The following is a 21,359-nucleotide window of genomic DNA, read 5'->3' as shown; positions in this document are numbered from 1 at the left end:
AAGGCGAGGATGAAGCTGGAGCTTGAGCCAGTGGCAGGGGAAATGGCAGACAGTGCTGAGCTTGGCTTGGCCAGAGCTGGAAAGGCTTTTCATCCACCTACTAAGTCACTGAATACCTACTATATACCATGGTGCTGTAACTATGACCAGGATCAACATCTCCAGCTTGACAGCCCTGTAGGATAGACAAGTAGAAAGTTCCAATGCAGTGAGATTGCTGCGGTGACAGGGGATGGACAGAAGGCCACGGGAGTTCAGGTTTGCTTCCCACAGCAAGTGTTGCCTCAGTTGAGAACTGGAAGCTGAGGAGGAGTTAGCCAGTTCAAGTGTGGGCACAAGAGTGTCCTGGGCAGAAGTGTGTAAAAGGCTGGAGTGTGCTGAGGGAGAGTGTGGGCCGGGCGGAGGTGGGTAGGTGGACAGGGCTGGGTAAGAGTCTTGTAGTTCAGGGTAAGAAGTTCAGAATTCATACAGGAGCCATGAGAAACCATTGGAGGGTTTTAAGTAGTGGATCTGAGTGTTCTGGTTTGTTCTCACTGAGGGAAGTGCAAATAGAGATCATCAGGCCCACAGGCTGTTGCAATAAGCCAGTTAAGACATGAGGTTGGCTTGAATGAGGGGGCAGCACTGAAGAGGGAGGGAAGTGGATGGATTTCAGATATATGTTAGAAATTGAGCCAACATGGCTTGAATATGGGCTTGTCAGGAGAGAGATCAGGAGGGATTTCAGATGATTCCTTAGTTTTTGTGTTGATCAGAACATCTAGAGGAGTGTAAGACCATTTGCTGGATTGATAGGTTCAGGATAGGAGAATCAAGAGCTCCATTTGGGATTATTGAGTTTGAGATGTTTTTGTACATACAGAGACATGAAGCAGGAAGTTGGGTAGAGAAGTCTAGAGCTTGGAGGAGAGGGCTGGGTTGGAAATATACATTTGTGAGTCATCAGCATATATATAGTATTTAAAGCCATGAAAATGGATGAGATCACCTTGGGAGAAAGAGTACAGACAGAAAAGAGAAGGTCCAAGGCTGAACTGTTTAGAGAAGTCCTGAAAACTGGTGAGCTGGCTCCCGAGCCTGGAGGCAAGAATGTGTGCACTCTGCTCAGAGACAGAACAAACAGAGCAGTACCCGCTGGGTTTGGCAAGTTAAGAGGTCACTGATGCACTTGGCAAAAGTGGCTTCAGCAGAGTAGTGGGGAAGAAGTCAGGTCCACAGCGGTTGAAAAATGCAGTGAAGTTTTGTGCAGAGACAGCAAGTGTAGACAACCCTTTGGGGTTGCCCGTCTAGATGCTAATAATGTGGATCCAGGAGTTCTCTCCCTGTGATCCTCGAGGGCAGAGACCATGTCCTGGTGATTGCTATCCAAGCCATAAATGGAGCCCAGCACATACAAGGAGCCTGATATATGTATTTAATGGCTGGATGAATAAATGAATGGATAATTCACTGCTGGTGTCAGAAGGGTCTTTTCTAGTGGAGAGGGCAGCTGTATTCTTTTGAGGCAACTTAGGACACTGCAAAATCCACTCCAAAGGCTAAAGTCTCCAAACGTTTTTTCCCAGCTAAACCCAAAGAGCAACTGTATGCAGGTGTGAAGCAGAAGCCCTGGCGCAGAGCCAGGAAACAGGCTGTTTTGAGTCTCATTGTCCTGCCCAAGCCTGTGACTTTCTCTACCTCTTTCTCAGAAAGATAAGAGTAGGGGAAAGAGTCACATGACCCAGTCCTCAAGAGACCCCATAGATGCTACTCTGCCTCCTTTCCTCTGCATTTTTTTTCTCTCTGGGCTCTTTGTTTTAGGAAATTGAAGCTGACCAGGGCAAGTACCTCCCAGGGCTGCTGTGAGGAGAATGGGTGGGTGGTATCTAAGGGCAGGAAAGATGGGGGGGATCCTGTGGAGAAGGGAGACTCCACCCGAGGGCAAAGGACCCTACACATGCCACAGACACATGCCTGGCTTGGGGGAAGTCATGGAACAGGGACTGTCACAGGCTACTGAACACATATCTGCATAGTCAAACCATGGAGACCCTGAAGTGTTCTTGGGCTTGGGTGGGGCAGGACACATCTGTGACAGACAGGCCTACCTGCTAATCAGAGGGGAACTAACTGTTGGAAGCTGAGGGCCTGCAGTAGTGAAAGAAGCTGTTGGGAAGTGACAAACCCAAAAAGGCAGTGACTAAAGGGAAAATGGGATAGCCCCTCGGGGAGCCTACTGAGAGAGAGGAGCCTGTGAATGATCAGAGACCTGACTCCGGATGGATCAGAGGACTTCCTCTGACAACCATGCCTGCCACTCCTCAGCAATACCTTTCCCTGAAACACCTGGTGCAACCCGTGGGAAGAGGCAGGAGGGTCTGGTTGCCTGGAGCTCTGCCTTCCCCGATATGGGAAGCCAGGACCAGGCAGGCAGGCAAGTAAGCAGTTGTGGGCACTGCCGCCACCTAGTGGGAAAAGTCTGTTACTTCTCTTGGTTCCTCAACCAGGGTGGTCCTCTGCGGAGCACTGAGACCTGGTTTGTGGGGCGGGGGACTCCCTTGTGCCCCCGAATTTGGGGATACAAGGCAAGTTAGTGTCTCAGGGAGGAAAATGCACACCCCCGGGAAGTGTGTATCGCCCACATTACTTTGCTCCTCTGTGCCTTGGTTCCATCTTCTGTGTGATGGGTGTTGTGATAGTTCAGTGAGTCAGTCTAGGTGGTAAAGTAGTTGGCATAGTAATAAGAGCTCAGTAAGTGCTACCTGTGGTTGGCCAGGGGGTTAACTGAGGGTGTTAGGCCAGGCCCTCCCCAGTAAAACTGAGCCTGCCATACAAATGCAGCTTTTCCTAGTCCCAGCCTTCAGCAAAACTCCCTAAGTTCCCCCTGTTTATAAATTCTGGGGCTGCCACTGTTACTGTTTTATTACCAGTCTCATCCCAAGGCATGAAGGTGCTGTGTGTCCCAACTGTCCTCTTCTGAGGGATTTGGGGGAAGGGTCCCAGCTCCCAGCACTTTCCCTGTCCTCTCACATCAGAAAGACTCCAGGCTGTGACATCACAGAGCCCCCACCCCACCGCTTCCCAGCAGTGGAAGAGCCATGAGGCTGTGGCAGTGGGAGCAGGTGTGGGTGTGGCTGGTCGGGCTGGAGGCCATAGAAACAGGTAGGAAGCTGTCTCGGGGAGCAGCAGCAAGGAAGATTGCTTGGGAGGAAACGGTCAACTGGGGCTTCGGGGCTTTCTCTTTGCCCTCCACAATTTTCTCCCATCTTCCCATCCAGCATGGGCCTTCTTGTGGAGAGCTCAGTTGATCCTTGAGAAGTTCCTGGGACAAAAGCAAGCTCCTCCATAGCCACTAAGGCTGTGTGGCCTGGCAGGACCCTAGGTTGGCCTCAGCCTCTTTGGGTGGGGGGCAGGGGTCTGCTTGAATCTTGTCATAGACTTTGCTCTGGGACCCCAGCGCCCAACCTGGAAAGTGCTAAGACCTCGGACCTGGAGGCAGAATCTCCAGTCTTCATAGACAGACCTGACTTCTTTGATTACCCAGATTCAGACCAAGCCAGGCTCCTGGCCCTGGCCCAGTTTATTGGAGAGACACCTGTCATTTTTGTTGACTCAGGTATGAACCAGCTCAAGAAGGGGCCTCCCTCCTTGCCAGGGCCTTGAGGAGAGCTGCCCTTGTCCCATCAGTTGGTGGTGAGTCCAAGGGCCCCATCTCCCCTCTTTGTCTAGCAGGTCCCAACTCCAGGTTATTCCATCACATCCTGGTGGGTGCTCTGGCTGTGGCTGCCTTCTTCCTCCTTTTCCAGTTCTGCACACACACGTAAGGCTCCCCCAGCCCCAGGTCTACCTGCCTCAGCCTTCCTTGGGAGAAGCTGAAGAGCCCAAAAGCCTAGGGAGGCAGCATGTGATCCCCAACCTCTGCTCTCCACACCCCTAGAAGCTGTCGGAAAGAATCCTAAGGACCTGGACCAGGGCCTTGGACTCTCCTGCATGCTCAAACCCACCTCCTCTTCTGCTGATGAATAAAAGGCCTTGCTTTTCAGTCCCCTGACTGCTCACTGACCAACCAGGGGGCCCTGCCCTGTCCTGGGTCATCCATGCTTTCTATCCTCAGGCCTCCCCACCCTTCAAAGCCCCAAAGAACTGGGTGAAGAGTGCCTTGATGGCGTTCACGCAGATCGTCTTTATTTGCGGTCTGTAAAGCACCTCCCAGGGTCCCCTGACCCCAGACTGGAGGAAGCCTTGAGAGGTCTGTAGCACCAGGGACATGCTGGGGCCCGAGGGCAAGATGTGCAGCCTAATGGGGAAGAGGCCAGGTGCCCCCTCACTTATCCCTGGGGTTGCTCAGCACTGGGAAGGCTGGGGGCAGCAGCAACCTCCCTGCCCCAACCCCCAACAAACTAGTTTGAATTTGGGCAAATAAATAAAATAAATAAGATTTCTCAGGCTGGCTAGCCTCCCTTGAAGAGGAGGCTCATGGGCATTAGTTTGGGTGTCCCCTCCCTCCCAGATGACAGGGAGCTGAGAAGAGTTTGCAGCAGGGGGGCTGGGATGGCCTTGGCAGCAGGGCCTCCCCTACATTCTCAGAGTCCTGGTCCCCTTGAGTCTCTGGGAAGTGGCAGCCCTTCCTCCATCCTTTGCTTCTCCAGGGTCCCAGAGATGTGATCAAAGAAGAGGTTGTGCAGGAAGGGGCTGACTCCCCTCAGCTCAGGCACTGTGGGGAGAAGTGGTCCCCTCTCCCTTCCAGCCGTCTCACCCTGTCCCTGCCCTTCAGCCCCTGAGGGCAGATTCCCCACCCCTTGGGAGTCCATCTTCCAGTCCTGGGGCTATCAATCAGAAGCCCCTTGGCTCCCCAGCCCCATACAGCAGCCCCAGAGCCCCATCCTCGCAGGGTGGGGAGGGTCCCCCGGGGCCCCAGCTTCAGTCCTGGGTCTGACAAGGAGAGGGCTGTGGGGAGCCCCGGGGCCAGAAGAGGCGGCAAGCCCCGCGGCAGATGAGGAAGAACCAGTAGAGCTGGGGGGCGAGCAGCAGGGCGGCGCCCAGGTTGATGTGGGCTGGGATGGAGAGGGGCACAGCAAGAAGGGGCAGGCCAGCATGCCGCCCATAGGCCCAGTACAGGTAGGGGAAGAGCAGCACCCGGCAGCAGAGGAAGGTGAGCAGCATCAGCGCCCCATTCACCTTGTGCAGCAGCGTGTGCTGCTGCTTGTACTGAAGGCAGACCAGGTGGGGGCGGGGTGAGGGGCAGAGGGACTGCCTCGGCCCACTGCCCTCACCCCTGCTCAGCCAGAGACACCCCGCCTCCACCCATCTTCCTGCCTTCTCCTCCCCAGATGGGGCTGCTTCAAGGCCTCCCCTCACTCCCTGCTCACTACCCGAGGCTACAACCCTCCCCAGACCTGACCCTTTGCCTGACCTTAAACCATCCCTGGAGGTCTCTGAAAGTGCCTGCCCATATGCCCGTCAGGCTCATATACCCTCAGGTACCCTCTCACCTGGATGAGAATCTTGCCAAGGCAGACGAAGGGGGTGCTGACCTCCGCCATCAGCAAGGAGCCTAGAAAGAAATCTCCCTTGCCCTGACGCCACACCTGTAAGGAGAGAAAGGAAGCAGCCTGGCCTCACCCTGGTGGTCCCCCGCTCCTCTCAGTAACTTTTGGAGATGCTTCACTCTGGAAGTCTGAACACACATGTCCAGGAGCAAAGCTGGAGCATTATCTTACTGTGTCCCTCCAGCAGTGCCATCGGAAAGACTGTATGCCTTATGTTAGAGATGATAAAGCTGAGGCTCACATGCAGTGGCAGCTCCAGAGCACCACACTGCAGATAAGCCAGGCTCAGCCAGGCCCCCTTGTTGTCTGGGGCTGGTCTGGTGCCCAGTAAACCCTCTATGGGGACCCTCCATCCTGGGCCTGTCCTGCTGCTGGGACCCGGACCCTGGGCATCCCAGGCTCCTGTGATGCTGGCATGAGTGGTACAGGGGCCCGGTTTTCTGCAACCCAACTCACCACTGACAGCGGGAAGCACACGAGTACCATGACAGCGTGGTGGAGCACCATGAGGAACTCCTTGTGCAGGTAGCCACGAGCCACAGCCCAGGTGTTGCCTGGGGCTCTGGCCCCCCCTTCGTCCCCTCCATGTCCCTTGACCTGGTGCTTGTGCCAGTGACAGAGGAACATGGCGTAGATGTCATAGATGAAGTAGGGCACTGCAAATTGAGTGTAGGCAGAGGAAAGCCAATGTCTGTCGGGCAGAGAGAGAGAGAGAGAGGAGGAGGGATCAAGGTGGAAAGGGGATGACAGAGCAGCTGTTGGGCACCGGAGTTGGTACTGGACGTGCCCCCGAGTCAGATCTCAAGAGACATTCACAACAACCCTAAGAAGTGGACTCTTGAGTTACCTGATGGAACCCAAGGGTAGAGGGCAAGAAACCTGCTCAAGGTCACGCTGTCACATGACTGGTAAGTGTGCTGGGATTCAAACCCAGACCCTCTGACTTTAGAACCCACCCATTTTTCATATTCATTCATTCCTTCATCCATTCATTTGTATTCTCTCTCAATCCCTCTCTGTAACATAGTGAGAGAAAAAGGAAGAGAGACCAAAAGATAGCCACAGACCATAAATGAAGTGAAAAAACAAGTTCATCTGAGATGTGAGATACAGTTGAGGCCGGGACAGATAACAGCCCGGAGACAGAACAGTGATGGGAAAGACCATGTCGGCTGGCATCAGTTGGCTATTGCTACAGGCAGGCACTATTCTAATATGCTAAATCTTTCATAGGCATAAACTATTCACATCCCACAAAAACCCTATAAAATGTATATGGTTATCACCCCGTTTTACAGATGAGGAAGCTGAGGCTAGGTAACCTGGCCAGAGAACAAGCATGAGAAATCTGGCTCCACAGCCCTTACTGCAGCCCCACTGTCCTTAGGAAATCTGAAACAGGTGTCGCATACAGGACCTGCTGGGGACTAGTGGCACTGCAGTGCTCCTTGTGCCCCTTGAATGTGGTCCAATCTTGTTTTTGCAGGTACAGCCAGGCATTAAGGAGAAAACGCTGAGCAAAAGGAGCCAAGAACAGAGAAAGTTCCATGTACTTTGAGAGTAAACAAAATAGAAAAGTGCATGAATATGCAGCATTGCATCTTCCTTCTTGAGTCAGTACAGTGAGCACTTTCTCTTCAATTCTGTGGTCCTGTGACAGGTCTGAAGTGGGGAAGGGGAGGCACAGGGGTAGGCCCAGGGAAATCACCCAGCTAAGTGGAGGGATGGAAACAAAGGCAGCCAGAAGTAACACAGAGAAAGAGCTGAGACCAAGTATGAGGAGCTTCTGAAGGGAGTGAGACCCATGCGAGGCCAGCTGAGGCACAGGCGAGATAGAAACAGAACCCAAGCCCTGAAGGCTGGCCTGGAAGGGAGCCACAGCCCACCTAGCAGGGCCGACTTTAGGAAGAGACCCTGAGACCCATGCTGGAGTGTGTGACCAGGAGGGAGAGAAAGAGGAGTGGGAGCAGCAGCCCAGGTCAGTTATGCAGGCAAGAAAGTGTGGGGAGCCAGAGCAGAAAGGTGGTCCAATGGCCCAAGGAAAGTTAGGGCAAGAGTGGCCTGAGAGCCAGCCCCAGCTGACGTGGTGGGCCCACTGGTTTGGGGAGGCCCAGGACCACCCACCAGGCCCTGAGCTGCAACATGGATGGTTAAACCCATCTCCACCCGCTCAGCAATCAGGTGCTGAGAAGTAGCAACAGCTGTTGCCCCTGGATTAACCTGATCCTCCCCACCCAACCTGAGGATTAAGGGGAAAGGGACAAGAACAAACCTGGTGGGGAGGTGAGGGAAGGAAACGAAAGAGCAGAAAGGTGACCTCTGTGCAAGAAGATGAGAGCAACAAGCACATGGGAGATCCAGGCTCATCTTGGACCCAGAGGTGGGGCAGAGGGAGAGGGGCAGGAGGCGGCCAAGTCACCAGGCAGGATCTGAAGAAAGAGTTTGGCATCTACTGTGTGTGAGGCATTTGATAACAGTCCTCCCCACGGTGGCCCTTCCAGGAAGGGATGGACCTCACTCCACAAATGAGTGAACTCAATGTGCATGGAAAGAGGGGGTGCCTCTAGGTCAGGGTCATCCAGACAATTTCCCTAAAGCTCCGTGGCCACCAACGAAAGGGAGCAGGGCTGGAAGTTAAGCATGGGGCATCCTCAGCACCCTCTCAGGCAACTCTGCAGCAGCCCAAGGGTCACCTAGAGCTTGGCCTGGCAGCACCATGGACAGGGCCCCTTTCCTTCCTCCTCTGACGCCACCTCTTCAGCTTGGGCTTTTCTGGCACACAGCAGGCACTGCAGCAGCTGCCAGTGCCAAATTTTGGCCTCTTCACCCTCCCCTTCAACTCCCCCCACTGCCTGTTAGTGGCCTCGTTTGTATCATCTCTTTCCCCTTGTCTTCCTCTTGTGCATGGAGCTGGGGCTGTACACCTGGGTTCTGGGAGGTGAGGGGTGAGCCTGGCATGGCTCACCCCATTGGGTAATGGTTGGAAATGGGGTCTGAGGGGGTGTAAGGGTGGGAGGAGGTAAGGAAGGAAATGACACTCAGAACTTATTAGGATACAAGAGACCAGGAAGCCTAGGAGCTGCTTTGAGAATCTTTTTTGATTCCCACTCCTCCTCCTGGTTCTGCCCTTTAAGGACAGGACGTGGATAAATTTATCCCTGGGTGTTGAGTTGCATTGCAGTTAACTTGCTCAGGCCCAAGTGAAGGGCTTGGGGACCACTAAGAGAGCTCCCCTAGAATATCTGGGATGCTCAAGGATCACACATACACACAGGCTGCTGAAATAGGCAAAGGTGGTCTCATGGCACTTACTGGTCATCAATGATGTGTTTGCAGGAGGTGGAGACGATGTAGCCAGCTGTGGAGGCCATGACAGCTTGGACAGAAGACACTAGCCTAGGGAGGAAGAAGGAGCAGTGGTAGAGGGTGAAGACACACCACCTTTGGTTTCTCCTCTTTGCTGTCTAGTTACTGTGCTTCAGACTCAGTCACCTCTCTTGCCACTCCCTGCTCACCTTTTGCCAAGCCCGGCTTGCCCAGGGTTGGCCCCACCACCACCACCTCAGGCTCCCAGACTTGCCCAGCTGCCCCTCCTCAGTTCACCTCATTCCTCACTGCTGGGACACTGAGTCGCCTTCCTCTCAGGAGGACACCAGGGAGGTTGTCATGAGGTGGGGCAATGCTGAGAATGTGTAGCTGGTAACAAGGCCCCTTCCTGGGGAGGGGCATAGAGGGGACAGCACGGAATGGCAAGGGGAACCCCTGAACCTGTTATTGCACACTCAGCCACCCTGCCATCATATTGGTCATCAGCTAGCCCCTCAGTGACCCCAAATTCCCCCTCACTCCTTGACTGCCACCATGCTTCCCTCTCCAACTCTGGCCCTTATTCCAGGGTTGTACAGAGTTCTGTGTTCATGCCTCTCTCCCTCATCCTCCCAAACACATGCCCTGGATAATACATGGCTCTCTGCCCCTTGCCTTGTTCTTTAATATCTAATAGAAATGTTTTATTCACATGCTGGCCCTGTTTTGGAGGGTGGGAGGGTGAATGGGGAAAAAAAGAAAAGCAGTCTGAACACAAGTAGACCGGACGTCTGGGTCTGGACGCGGCCTCCTGGGACAGTGAGTGAGGCAGTGAGGAGGGAAGAGAGCTCAGCAGGAAAGCCCGCCGAGCCCTACGGAGGCTCCCGGTCCCCACTGGACCAAGGGTCCGGGAAAGGGCTAGGGTCCAGTCCACCCCCTGTAAAGCCTGAGAAGCGGGAAGGGGCTGAGGGGAAGGGACGCAGTTTACCTGGCTGAGACAGTGACCGCGTCGGCCTCCTCCCAGCGCAGCTGGGGCAGCCGCTGCAGCGCGTTCTTGGAGAGGAGGAAGAGTCCGGGGAACACCACCCCCCCAGCCACCATTGGGGTCAGCATGGTGGCTCAGGCCTCGGGCAGGGAGGCGACGTAGAGGGAATGGGACGCCGAGCTGAAGGGAGTGGGAGGTAGAGGAGGGACGCCAAGGCAGAGACGGAGAAAAAGAGGAAGGGGCACAAAGGGACAGGGCGGGGATGGGATGGGGCAGGAGAGTCAGACCAGAGGAAGGGAGAAAGGAGTTGGATGAGGCTGGGGAAATGGGGAGAGACTGGGGAGAGGGAGGATCTGGGAAAGGAAGCTGGAGAAAGGCAGCCAGAGGGATGGGAGAGAGGCAGAGGGGTGGACTTGATGAGAGGACAGAGAAAGAGAGTACGGGAGGGAGGAGGAGGATGCGGCTGGGGGAGGGGAGGGCGAGAAAAGGCAGGTGGGGAGGGGGCTTACGTGGAGAAGCTGGGAGGGCCAAGAAGGCGGGGTGGGGGGTGGGACTGTGGTGCCTGCCCTGGAGAGGCAGGAAGGAGGGAGGGAGGAAGCCGGCGAAGCAGCCAGGCAAGTGGTCAGCAGTCAGCACTGCTCTCCCACCTCTTGCTGCCGCCACAGTCCTTGCTGCCCAGCACAGAAGCTGCACAGGGCATTGTAGATCGTCTGTGCCCAGCCCCCTACCCCCTCGGTGTAGAGGGGGAGGGGGAGGGGAAGTCAGCAGCTTGGGGAGGGCGGGGGGGAGGGGTGGGGAGGTGATGGCACCAACCAGACACCAAAAAACTAGACCTGCAGCAGCGTCTCTCCATGCAGCTCTGAGCCACAGCAGCGGCTGCGACAGAGATTGGGGGAGCAGAGACAGAGGGAGGGGTAGGCCCTTAAAGAGACAGAAGCTGCGCCACAGGGGACTGCTGGGGACAAGGGCTCTGGGAGGGGAGGCTCTCCTCCTGGGGAGGAAGGTGACCAGGCACCTCTTGGCCAGCTGGGACGCAGCTCTGAGCCTTCTGATGGGTCTGAGCCCGTTTTCCACCAGCACTCTGCAAATGCCTGCCATTTCTTCCTCTGCCAGCACCGCCCGACATGTGTCCCTCAGAGGCCCGCGGGGGTCCCAGCTTAGGGGCACCCATTCCAGCAAAGAGACAGAAGTCCCTGGAGGAGAGCATGGGAGAAAGTGGTGCATCTTGCTGTCTGTGAAGGATGACTTTAAGGAATGGATGGGAATTAAAACACCTCAACACAGAGTCCTTCAGGCTCAGAAACACCCCACACACAATGTTCTTCACACCAATGGGATGAAGGGAAGCTGAAGGTATATGTAATGTGCCTCTAGGTCTCAGCTTTGCTGCATGACTGTCCGTGATCTCGTCTAACTATTGTAACAGCACTGAGGTAACAGCACTTGTCCTCTTTTTACAGGTCAAGAAGGGTTCCCAGGCCTTCAGTGACCCTCCCCAAGGTCACATTGTTAAGAAGAGGCAGGAACCCTCTCCTACTGGGTGTCAGAGGGGCTGCAGGGTTTGAAAGGGGTGGGGAAATGGTGTCTCTCTGAAAACCCACCTCGAGTAGAGGATGCCCCTGCCCTTGTCCTTCAGGCAGCCTGGCCTCTCCTGGCCTCAGCTAAGCACCGTTCGCTCTCCTTTTCTCCGGGTTTATTGTGCTCATGGCTCCCTGTCTGCGATTTCACAGAACAGCCTTCCCAAGTGGGAAAGGACCTGAGGGATTGGCTGATTCAAGCCCCTCATTCAACCCACAAGAAAACCAAGCCCAGTGACTTGGCCAGGGTTCCACTGCAGGTCAGAAGACTGCTAGAACCAGACTGGCCTTGGAGCTGCATCTCACCTTTTCATGTTGCCTCCCTGGAACTGAGCCTTCCCGTCCTGAACCCACCTGTGCTATGGCCTTCCGCATGCTGTGGGTTCTGCTACCCAAACTGTGTTTGAGCTTCCAGGCCTGCGGTAAAATCCACCTCAGTAAGCAACCCTATAATTTGCCTTTGCAATCTCCCCAAAAGAGAAGCAAAGGGCTGGGATTTGCCGTTTCGTGCTGCCTCCTAGTGGCGTCTGCTGGAACAGGTTCTGCGAGGTCTCGTCTTAGGCAAGAGTTTGGGACAATTTCAGAGACACTAGTGGACGAGCTTCCTGCATTAGGGCTTCACTTAAAGGGAAAAGGAACTCTACTTCCTGAGTGTTTACTACATGCTGGGCACGGGGGGAGGTGATTTGTGTTCATTCTTATTTAAACTTCCCAGTATCTTTGTTTTATAGACAAGAAACAGACCTAGAGATTAAAAAAAAAAAAAAAAAAAGACAAAAATCTTGCCCAAGATAACAGAGCTAGGAGAATTTGGAAAAGCTGGATTTCAAACCCATGTCTGCATAACTCTAAAGCCAACGGTGAGCAAAGTTACAAAAAGCTGCTGAGTTGGGGGAAAGGTGGGCAATGGCAGGTCACCACGACTATGGGATTGAGGCGTGCACGCCTGGCCATGGAGATATGGTTTTCCTTTGGATGCTGTGGAGTAAAGCAGGCAGAGACAGGTTTTTGTGTTCCAGGAACTCACTTAGACACCCAAGTAGATTCTGTCTTCTGCCTGCTCCCTCTCCTACCCAAGGTTTAATGATAGCTCATATGTAGGTTAAGCTTTGTCAAATAGGTTACAAATCTGCAGCACAAGGGCGCAATCCAGCCCATAAACAAGTTTGTTTGGACCGTATGGTGCTGCCAGTATAGTATTTCCTTAAATTCCAAGTTATGTGTCAATGTTTAAAGATTAGGAGATTTTGCATAAAAGCTCAACATCTTTTAAGAAAGAATCAAAAGATCAGGAAACATTGGGCCCACATCCTAACTCCATAATGTTTGGCTGGAGCTGAGCAGATGCTGCCCCCATGAGATGGGATGAACATTGAGTCCTCCAGCTCACAGCGTGCCCACAAAGCCTCCATCCCTCATGTTACCTGCAGGAGTTTGTAAGCCCTTAACTTTATAGGCATGAATTCACCTGACCCGCACACAACATTTCCATGAAGAATGGGAAGTGGGTATTCTTATTACACCTATTTATAAATGAGGACTCTCAAATTCTGAGGGTTTAAATGACTTTACAAAAGACACTTAAAAAGAGCCAGTGTCTTTGGCTCTTAATCCCTCCCTACACATACACACATACTCTGCTTCTTCTCTCACCACTAACTCTTCCTTCAGCCCTGACCCCAGGAGGTATGCCCTCATCCCATCCTCTTACTTGGATGCCACCAAAACAGCCTCTGGTCTCTCCATCCGCAGGTTGGGGTGGTTCTGCAGGCCCCAGCAGAGGAAAGCAAAGCTCAATGGGAAGAAAATGCAGCCCAGTACAAACAGCAAGGGCATGCCTGTCTGGAGTACAGAAAGTAAGAAAAGATGGCCATGAGAATGTCTCAGCACAGTGTCCTTTCAGGTACAGAGACTGCCTTCAGCCAGTAACTCAGTGGTCCATTAATCTGTGGCCATCAAAAGCCACCAGGCATAGCTCTTCCCTAATCTCTTTAGGATCCTATTGCCTTTTAAATATCCCTCATCCAGCAATTGAACATCCTAATTTTTTTGTTATCAATACGATTCCAACAATTTCATTCATTTTTCCTGTAATCCCTGAAGCTGGTCTATACCTCCCCATCCATCTCACACCTTAAAATTCCTTCTCTTTCTCCTTCAACCTTAGTGATGTGCCCGCTCTTTCTTAGCTCCTCCCATCCCATCCTCTGTGCCTCAAGCTCCTCATGTTATCTCTCCCTGCTCCTAGTCCTTACCTCTGAGGGGCAAGGTGGAGGCTAGGGAGGGAGGCTGGTAATTCTCATTAGCATCCAGAACACAGAAAAAAGAAGGGGTGAGTGGGTGGGTGTGTGTGTGTTCAAACTGTAACGAGATTTGAAATTTTAAAATAATATTTCTTTAAAAAGGAAAAACAAAGTATTAAGCTATTAAAAAAAAAAAAGAATAGGAGAACCCCTGAAAACATGTATTTACATATATGTTATTTTTGTCTGGAAAAGCCTCCTCTCCCGTCCACTCCAGGGACGGGAGGAGTGAGGAAGGCGCAGGAGGGATGTAGGGAGTTGGGGTTTGCCATCGTGCATCTCTTAAGCAGCTTTGAAGGGACCTTCTCAGAACACAAGGAAGGTGTCAAACTGCAATGGCGTGACGCTGAGGGAGCTCTGCTGAGGCAGTTAGGAACATCATTCTCCCATTGGTGGACGGGTGGACGGTTTGGAATATGCCATCCTTCCAGTGGCCCACCTCTTGACACGTGCTTCCTGGCGGTCCTGCCCCAGGGTGGAGAGTATGTGGAGAGGTGTCTACTGCAGAACTGACCAATTAGAATTCGTCGATGGCTTGACGGACAGTTACATTTCAGGGGTGGGGTTGAAAGAGAGGAAAGGAAGAGGAGTGCTGGGAAAACAAGAAAAGCCTGAACAGTGGCTGCTTTAAAAGTCAGGATAGGGTAATGGTTAAGATGGCAGTCAATGGTGGGACCATCTGGGCTTCAAATTCAGACTGCACAGATAACAAAATAGACATGTAGTATGGCTCCATTTGGATGAAATTCCACGCAGACAAAATATCTTTGGCGAAAAATCATAACAGCATTTAATTTGCGGGGAGAGAATCAACTAAGTGAATACCCCAGGGAGCATTCTAAGGTGTTGGGAATGCCCTTATTTGCTCGCAGGTGTAACCATAAGTACACGTTGTCAAGGCATATTCTTAAAATTGTGCATTTTATTTAAGCTGGATTTTATATATATATATATGTATATATGTAATAGAGCACTAATTTTATTGATGGCAGAAGAAAAAATTCTTTCACATGTAAAAGGTATTTGCTTTAGTTAACTCAGTACTTTTTCCCATTCTTTGTGTGGGCTGAATTCTTTTTCACCCTAAAATCTGCTTTTTTGTTCTCCAAATAATATCCACCATGGTTGTGTCTTATTTTGAAGGGGAAGTAGGAGGTCTATCAACAGGTTTTGACCAGGATGTTGCAGTCAAGGGCTCTTTTCTTCACAAAGACTCTTCTGGCATTAGTACTGAGTGTGGGGAGGTTGGTAGAACTGCCAGGTTGGCCGAGTGGAGCTTCTTGGCTGGCCATCACCTCTGCGGAACTCCAGGGTTTGGTCATAGGTGTCTTCATCCTCCCATGCCTCTGTTTGAATGGGCCTGATGTTGCTTAGAAGCACCTCTTCATAGTTTCCATAATCAATGAATTTAACAACTGCTGTCATACATGAAGAATGGAGAGCTTCAGCTTCTGCTTGGTAAAACTTGTTGTCTTCCCAATAAAGTGCAAAGCATTCATCTCCAGTTTTCCACAGTTTTGAGTACTCCATAGGAATAGAGTCTAGTACTTTTTCTGGTTTAATTGGCCCAGATCTTTTTTTTTTTAACTTTTCAGTGCTTTTATTTTGTTTATTTTTTCCATTTTTTATTTTTTATTTATTTTATTTATTTTATTTTGGTATCATTAATCTACAATTACATGAGGAATATTATGTTTACTAGAATCCCCCCTTCACCAAGTCCCTCCCACATACCCCACTAGTCACTGTCCATCAGCGTAGTAAGATGCTGTAAAATCACTACTTGTCTTCTCTGTGTTGCACAGCCCTCCCTGTGCCCCACCCACATTATACATGCTAATCATAAGGCCCCCTTTCTTCTTCCCCTGCTTCTCCCTCCCTTCCCACGCGTCCTCCCCAGTCCCTTTCCCTTTGGTAACTCTTAGTCCTTTCATGGGTTCTGTGATTCTACTGCTGTTTTGTTCCTTCAGTTTTTCCTTTGTTCTTATATTCCACATAAGAGTTAAATCATTTGGTACTTGTCTTTCTCTGCCTGGCTTATTTCACTGAGCATAATACCCTCTAGCTCCACCCATGTTGTTGCAAATGGTAGGATTTGTTTTCTTCTTATGGCTGAATAATATTCCATTGTGTGTATATACCACCTCTTCTTTATCCATTCGTCTACTGATGGACACTTAGGTTGCTTCCATTTCTTGACTGTTGTAAATAGTCCTGCGATAAACATAGGGGTGCATCTGTCTTTTTCAAATTGGGCTGCTGCATTCTTAGGGTAAATTCCTAGAAGTGGGATTCCTGGATCAAATGGTATTTCTATTTTGAGCTTTTTGAGGAGCCTCCATACTGCTTTCCACAATGGTTGAACTAATTTACATTCCCACCAGCAGTGCAGGAGGGTTCCCCTTTCTCCACAACCTCGCCAACATTTGTTGTTGTTTGTCTTTCGGATGGTGGCGATCCTTACTGGTTTGAGGTGATATCTCATTGTGGTTTTAATTTGCATTTCTCTGATGACTAGCGATGTGGAACATCTTTTCATGTATCTGTTGGCCATCTGAATTTCTTCTTTGGAGAAATGTCTGTTCAGCTCCTCTGCCCATTTTTTAATTGGATTGCTCGCTTTTTGTTGAGGTGCATGAGCTCTTTATATATTTTGGATGACAACCCTTTATCGGATCTGTCACTTATGAATATATTCTCCCATACGGTAGGATGCCTTTTTGTTCTATTGATGGTGTCCTTTGCTGTACAGAAGCTTTTCAGCTTGATATAGTTCCACTTGTTCATTTTTGGTTTTGTTTCCCTCCAGATCTTCTTCTTTTGGGCCCACTATTGTAAAATACTTTATCATAGAGTGTAGCTGTGATGGGTCCTTCTGGCTTAATAGGTCCTACTCACCTTTCCTTCAGTGGCATTTCTGTCACCCCATTTGGAACACCAATGAAACTATTAGTTCGGACAGCGTTCTGGTAATCAGTATTTATATGGAAATGTTCTTCCATTTTTACAAAGCTTCATTATTTATTGTTCGTAGTTTCCTGTCATAAAAATGATCAGGACTTGCTGTTTGGTTTTCTCTTTTTCCATGTTTTTGGTTATTATAATCTACAGATTCTTGAGGAAGTGGATTTTCTTTTGCCTCTCCATAGGATGGACCTTTTCCTGATCTGCTTTGCATAGAGTTATCCCTTTTTTTAAAAGCACCGTCATTGTACTGAGAACTTAAAGAGTATGAAGTATCTTTAGTTTTATCATATCTAGAACATGGTCTATCACACTTGATTCTCTCTTCAGCCCACACTTCAGATCCTGAAGAAGTACTTGGTTTTTCAGAACCTCTGTTTCTAGGTAATCCACTGCCTTCTAAAATTCACTTTGAATTTTGAGTGTCTCTTTGAAAACGAGGAGGTTTTTCATTTCTTGGCTGTCTGGTATCATTTCGAGGAAGATATCTTGGCTGATTATTATATTTCACTCTATTTTGCTCAGTGTTTGACAATCTATGCTGTCCCTGATGAAGCTGCTGCAGCTGGGACTTAGGTTCTTTCACACTCAAAGTCCCTGTTTTAGACTCCAAGAAATCAAATAATGTGCTTGGTGCTGACGGCCTTGCATTTCCCAGTTCCTCTTCATCTTCAGATCTTATTCACCCCCTGCCTTTTCCTTTACCTCTCAGAGGTGGACCTGTAACAGGTTTCTATTTATTGCTATTAAGAAGTACATTCAGTGCTGCTTCTAAATTGTTGCCAATATCCACAAGAGCTTGCCTCGATGCTTCCTTACTGGAGCCCATTTCTGTTATGTGCTTCAGGGCCTTCTCATCAACCAGTTCTCTATAGACACCTTCATATTTTCTCTCTAATTTGGCTGACTTTTCTTTCTGTAAAATTTCCCTATTTCAGTTACCAGTAGCACTCATGATGAGATTACTTCTAGCACCACCACCACCTCCTCCAAATGTCTTGGTTTCTTCCCTCTTTGCAACTTCTGCAATAGCAGCAGTCCTTTGCTTTTCAAAGTCATCATTATCACTTGTAGGTTTGACAGGCATTGTAACTTGCAGTGTCTTTCGTCGATCAAGATCTCTGCTATCCACTTGGACATAAGATATACACTTCTGTCCAAAAGGCACAGAAGGAGGTGGTCCACCTTCAGTTCCAATATTGCTTCTATTGTGTTTTGACAAGCTTCTTTGTAACTCCCATTTCTCAATAAGGTGTTCCACTTCACTGCCAAGAACTGTGGTGTTAGTGTCATTCAAGAGCAGGAATCCATTATTTATGTCTACAATGCCTGAGAGCTTAACTTTAGTTCCAGGTGGTATGTTCAGACTTATTTTTGATATATGATTATGTTCTACTGCTGTGAAACTTATGTGATCATCAATCATTTGCAAACACAGCATTCTTGGTGCAGCCTGAGATTCTTCATTATCCTTTGGTGCAGAAACATTGTGGAATTTTTGAATTTGCAAAACACAGGGACCTTCAAGCTTTTCTACTTTTCCACCATTGATGTCACTGGGGAGGAATTTTTTGCCAGTTGTTCTCAAGTCTGTATTGAGAGCAATCAGGATGATGTCATTTATATTGAGTTTGTCAGGAGAACTTGTGCAAGCTTCAATGCCTTCATCTGAGAGATACCAACCCACCTGGGACAACACTGTACTGGAGACTTTGGCCATAGTAGCTGCTTAGGCTGGGGGTAGTGGGGGGCTGGGATAGGGGGACGGGGAGGCCTCCTACTTGAGACCAAATAAAAAAAAACAGAAAGAAAAGAAAAGTAAAAAAACTAAGCTGAAATTTTTTAAATGCTAAACACTTTTAGGCTTTTTCATTCCCTAAATGATGGTGGGCCAATCTCTGTAGGCCTCGAGTCTTCATCTGTGAAGTTGGGATAACAGTAATGCCAGCTCATTAAATGCTATTTAGACAGCATTTACTATGTACCAGACATTGTAAGATCTGAGTGTTTAAAAAACATCTAGTTATTTCCTCAAAACAGCTTTGTGGTAGGAATTATTATTGAACCCATTTTACAGATGAGAAAACAGAGGCATGGAAAGCTTTGGTACCTTGTCCAAGATTACACAGTCAGGAAGTGAATGAGGTAGGATTTTTTTCAATATTATTATCTAAATATATTGTTCTCAATGTTAAGCCAATATAGAAGACTCATAAACTCGTTTTCCTAAAGGAACTAAAAGATTAGAAAAAGAAACAAAGCATAATTGCATGCAATTTAGACACACCAGTCACATTATCAGAGCTTATCTCTATTAATAGGTCTTGCTTTTTTAGCTACCTTATTTTTTCCCCTCTGGATAGGCCTCTGAAAATTAAAGTTTCAACCAACAGCAAGATAAGAATTTTGTTGAAGATGGGACCTTTGGCTACCTAACCAGCAGCCATTCCCCCCCATCTTCCTTGTTTTGTTGGGGACTGAAATGTGCCTTCTGAAAAAATGTATTTCCTGGCCTCTCTTGCAGTTAGAGGTCCAGCTATATAACATAAGAAGAAATCATTCTGTGTGGTTACAAGGAACCCCTTTCTTAAAAGGAGACAGTGTAGTCCCAAGAAAGAAATATGGATGGCTCTTAAGCATATGAAAAGATACCAGACTAAAGTTTGAAAGCAAGCAGCCTGCCTAGATTCTCCCTGTTACTTTCCCAGCTACTGTGTAAACTTATTTCGAGGATTAAAAAGAGATAAGGTATAGAAACTACTGTGCACAGGGTTCACGACCTGTTGGCTTATTATGAGCATCCACAACACACCGATGCCGAAACACTAACACACTTTCTATACATTCTCTCATTTAAGCTTCACTACAACCTTATGAATAACCTCCCCAGTTCTCCAGCTGAGAAAACTAGGCTGGAGAAGTTAAATGACTTGCCCCAGGGTTGCAGAGTAAATGGTAGAGCTAGGACTTAGACTTGGGTCAACATGACTCTGCCTTCCAAGCTAGGAGAAGAGGGGAGAGGAGGAAAGGGGGAGGCAGAGGAAGGAATGACAGAGGCAGCAAAGTGGGAGGCATTCTCCCCTCTGGTGCTGAGGGACAGTCACTTTCCTCTGTCCCTGTGGCTTACCTGGGAATATAGAAGGGGAAGGGAAGAATCTGGACCTTAAGCTGATAAAGGTCAGGCACTAGTTTCATTGGAATCTGGACTCTGTCCTACATTTCTTTCTTTCCTTATCTAGTTCTTTCTGTTTAGAGCAGAACAGTCCAAGGCTGCATGGGCTTGTCTGAGAGATAAAGGATGAGGGGAGAAAAGAGAAAAGTAGTGGTTTAGAGCAATGACCTTCAACTTTTTTAACATAAAAAAAGAAATATCTTTCATTTCATGACTCAGCACATGCACACACAGGCTGAACTGAACCAAACTTTCTCCCAATACTTACTGATCTTTATTATGTGTGGTGCATGGTGGCATTTTCTATATCATTTCTTCTCCCCAAATGCTGATCATGACCCATTAAGCTGATTTCACAACCCACTTGTTAGACAAACCTTGGTTTAGAACGGTGTTTCTTAACTCTTTTTTCATTATTGCTCCCCTAAGGAGCCTTTTTTAGACCTTTTGTTTCCTAATTGCTACTCCTCATAAAATTTTGGTAACATATATATACCATATAACTCTGCTTTATATATTAAAAATTGTAAGATTTTTTCACCCACTAAGAACCTATTTCTGTCCCCTGGGGGGGCTATACTACTACATTAGAGACCATACCAACTCATTTTCTGAGCCACCTTTACATACACCATCCCAAGATCCAATGAAATAGTATGAGTTCCTTTCTGCAGATGAATAAGCCAAGGCTGAGAGGTTATATTAATTATCAAAGATTGAAATCACTGGTAAATGGGTTAAGAATCCAGAGACCTACCAAGATCTTAGCGCAGTCACTTAATTATCTTCTCCAAAGCTTTGTTTCCTCACATGGAAAATAGCAGAATTGGTTCAAAGAAGTGCTCTCTAAATCTCAGGGATTTTGCAGAGAGTTTCTGTTTTTCGTGTTTTTTGGTGGGGGGATTGTTGTTCTTTTGCCCTATTTGACCTAATAATAGTGAACACTTATACAGCATATACTAGATGTTAGGACAAACCTATGCCCTTTACATATATTAACTAATATAATACTCATAAAGCCAGAGATGCCATTATTACTTTCCCTTTACAGATGAGGGAATTGAGGCACAGAAAGGTTATGTGACTTGCCCAAGGTTGCACAGGTATTAAATGGCACAGCTGGGATTGGAACCTAGTAGTCTCCTTCCCAGAGTGCCTGCTTTGAACCATGTATTTTAAAAGGAAACTTACCACTACTGAAAATAGAAAACCAGCAACACTTGCTGTAAATAGAAAGTAACAAAAGATAAAGTGAAAAAAATTTGTTCTAACATTGTAGCTAGATACTATCACCTGCCCTGAATTCTGAGCTTCAGGTCTGCTCTCTCTTGTTAAAGACAAGATAAGCACGGATAGAAAGGTGTTAAAGGGCTTCTGGCAGCAATGAGACTTTCTCCTGGAATATGCAGAAGTGTTGAAAGGGAATTGGAAAGAGAGTAGCTTTCCTGTGTTCATGTGTTCTTTCTGATCTGTGTACCATCTGACATAAACCCAAGACCAGGTGCATTCCACACACTGTAGTTC

At 48.8% G+C, this 21,359-nt stretch overlaps 1 protein-coding gene and 1 pseudogene across 2 annotated transcripts; both read right to left on the bottom strand.

Annotated features, from left to right (window-relative positions):
* Positions 1-4,142: 4,142 nt before the first annotated feature.
* TLCD3B (TLC domain containing 3B) lies at positions 4,143-10,599 on the bottom strand. Of its 2 annotated transcripts, XM_036919490.2 has the most exons (6): positions 9,823-9,937; positions 9,132-9,243; positions 8,841-8,924; positions 5,985-6,219; positions 5,472-5,567; positions 4,143-5,187 (listed from the first exon to the last, which is right to left on the bottom strand). In XM_036919490.2, exons 2-6 carry the CDS (start codon positions 9,134-9,136, stop codon positions 4,900-4,902), a joined length of 708 nt encoding a protein of 235 aa, XP_036775385.2. In that variant the 5' UTR covers positions 9,137-9,243; positions 9,823-9,937; the 3' UTR covers positions 4,143-4,899. The 2 variants fall into 2 exon arrangements, with proteins under 2 accessions (XP_036775385.2, XP_036775384.2); XM_036919489.2 differs by lacking the exon at positions 9,132-9,243 and having other exon boundaries at positions 9,823-10,599.
* A 4,079-nt stretch (positions 10,600-14,678) lies between these two features.
* On the bottom strand, positions 14,679-18,383 carry LOC118929413 (tudor domain-containing protein 3-like; annotated as a pseudogene).
* Positions 18,384-21,359: the final 2,976 nt, after the last annotated feature.

Source organism: Manis pentadactyla, chromosome 10 (assembly GCF_030020395.1).
Source record: "Manis pentadactyla isolate mManPen7 chromosome 10, mManPen7.hap1, whole genome shotgun sequence".
In the NCBI taxonomy this organism is placed as follows: Eukaryota; Metazoa; Chordata; class Mammalia; order Pholidota; family Manidae; genus Manis; species Manis pentadactyla.
This window is presented reverse-complemented; position numbering and strand designations above follow the sequence as displayed.

What these genes read in the sequence shown, in the direction of transcription:
- TLCD3B (XM_036919489.2), bottom strand. Translation starts at nt 9,947, where the DNA reads ATGCTGACCCCAATGGTGGCTGGGGGGGTGGTGTTCCCCGGACTCTTC. An exon ending in AAACACATCATTGATGACCA is followed by an intron (nt 6,220 to 8,840) that starts GTAAGTGCCATG and finishes TCTGCCCGACAG; the next exon opens with ACATTGGCTTTCCTCTGCCT. An exon ending in TTGGCAAGATTCTCATCCAG is followed by an intron (nt 5,188 to 5,471) that starts GTGAGAGGGTAC and finishes GTCTGCCTTCAG; the next exon opens with TACAAGCAGCAGCACACGCT.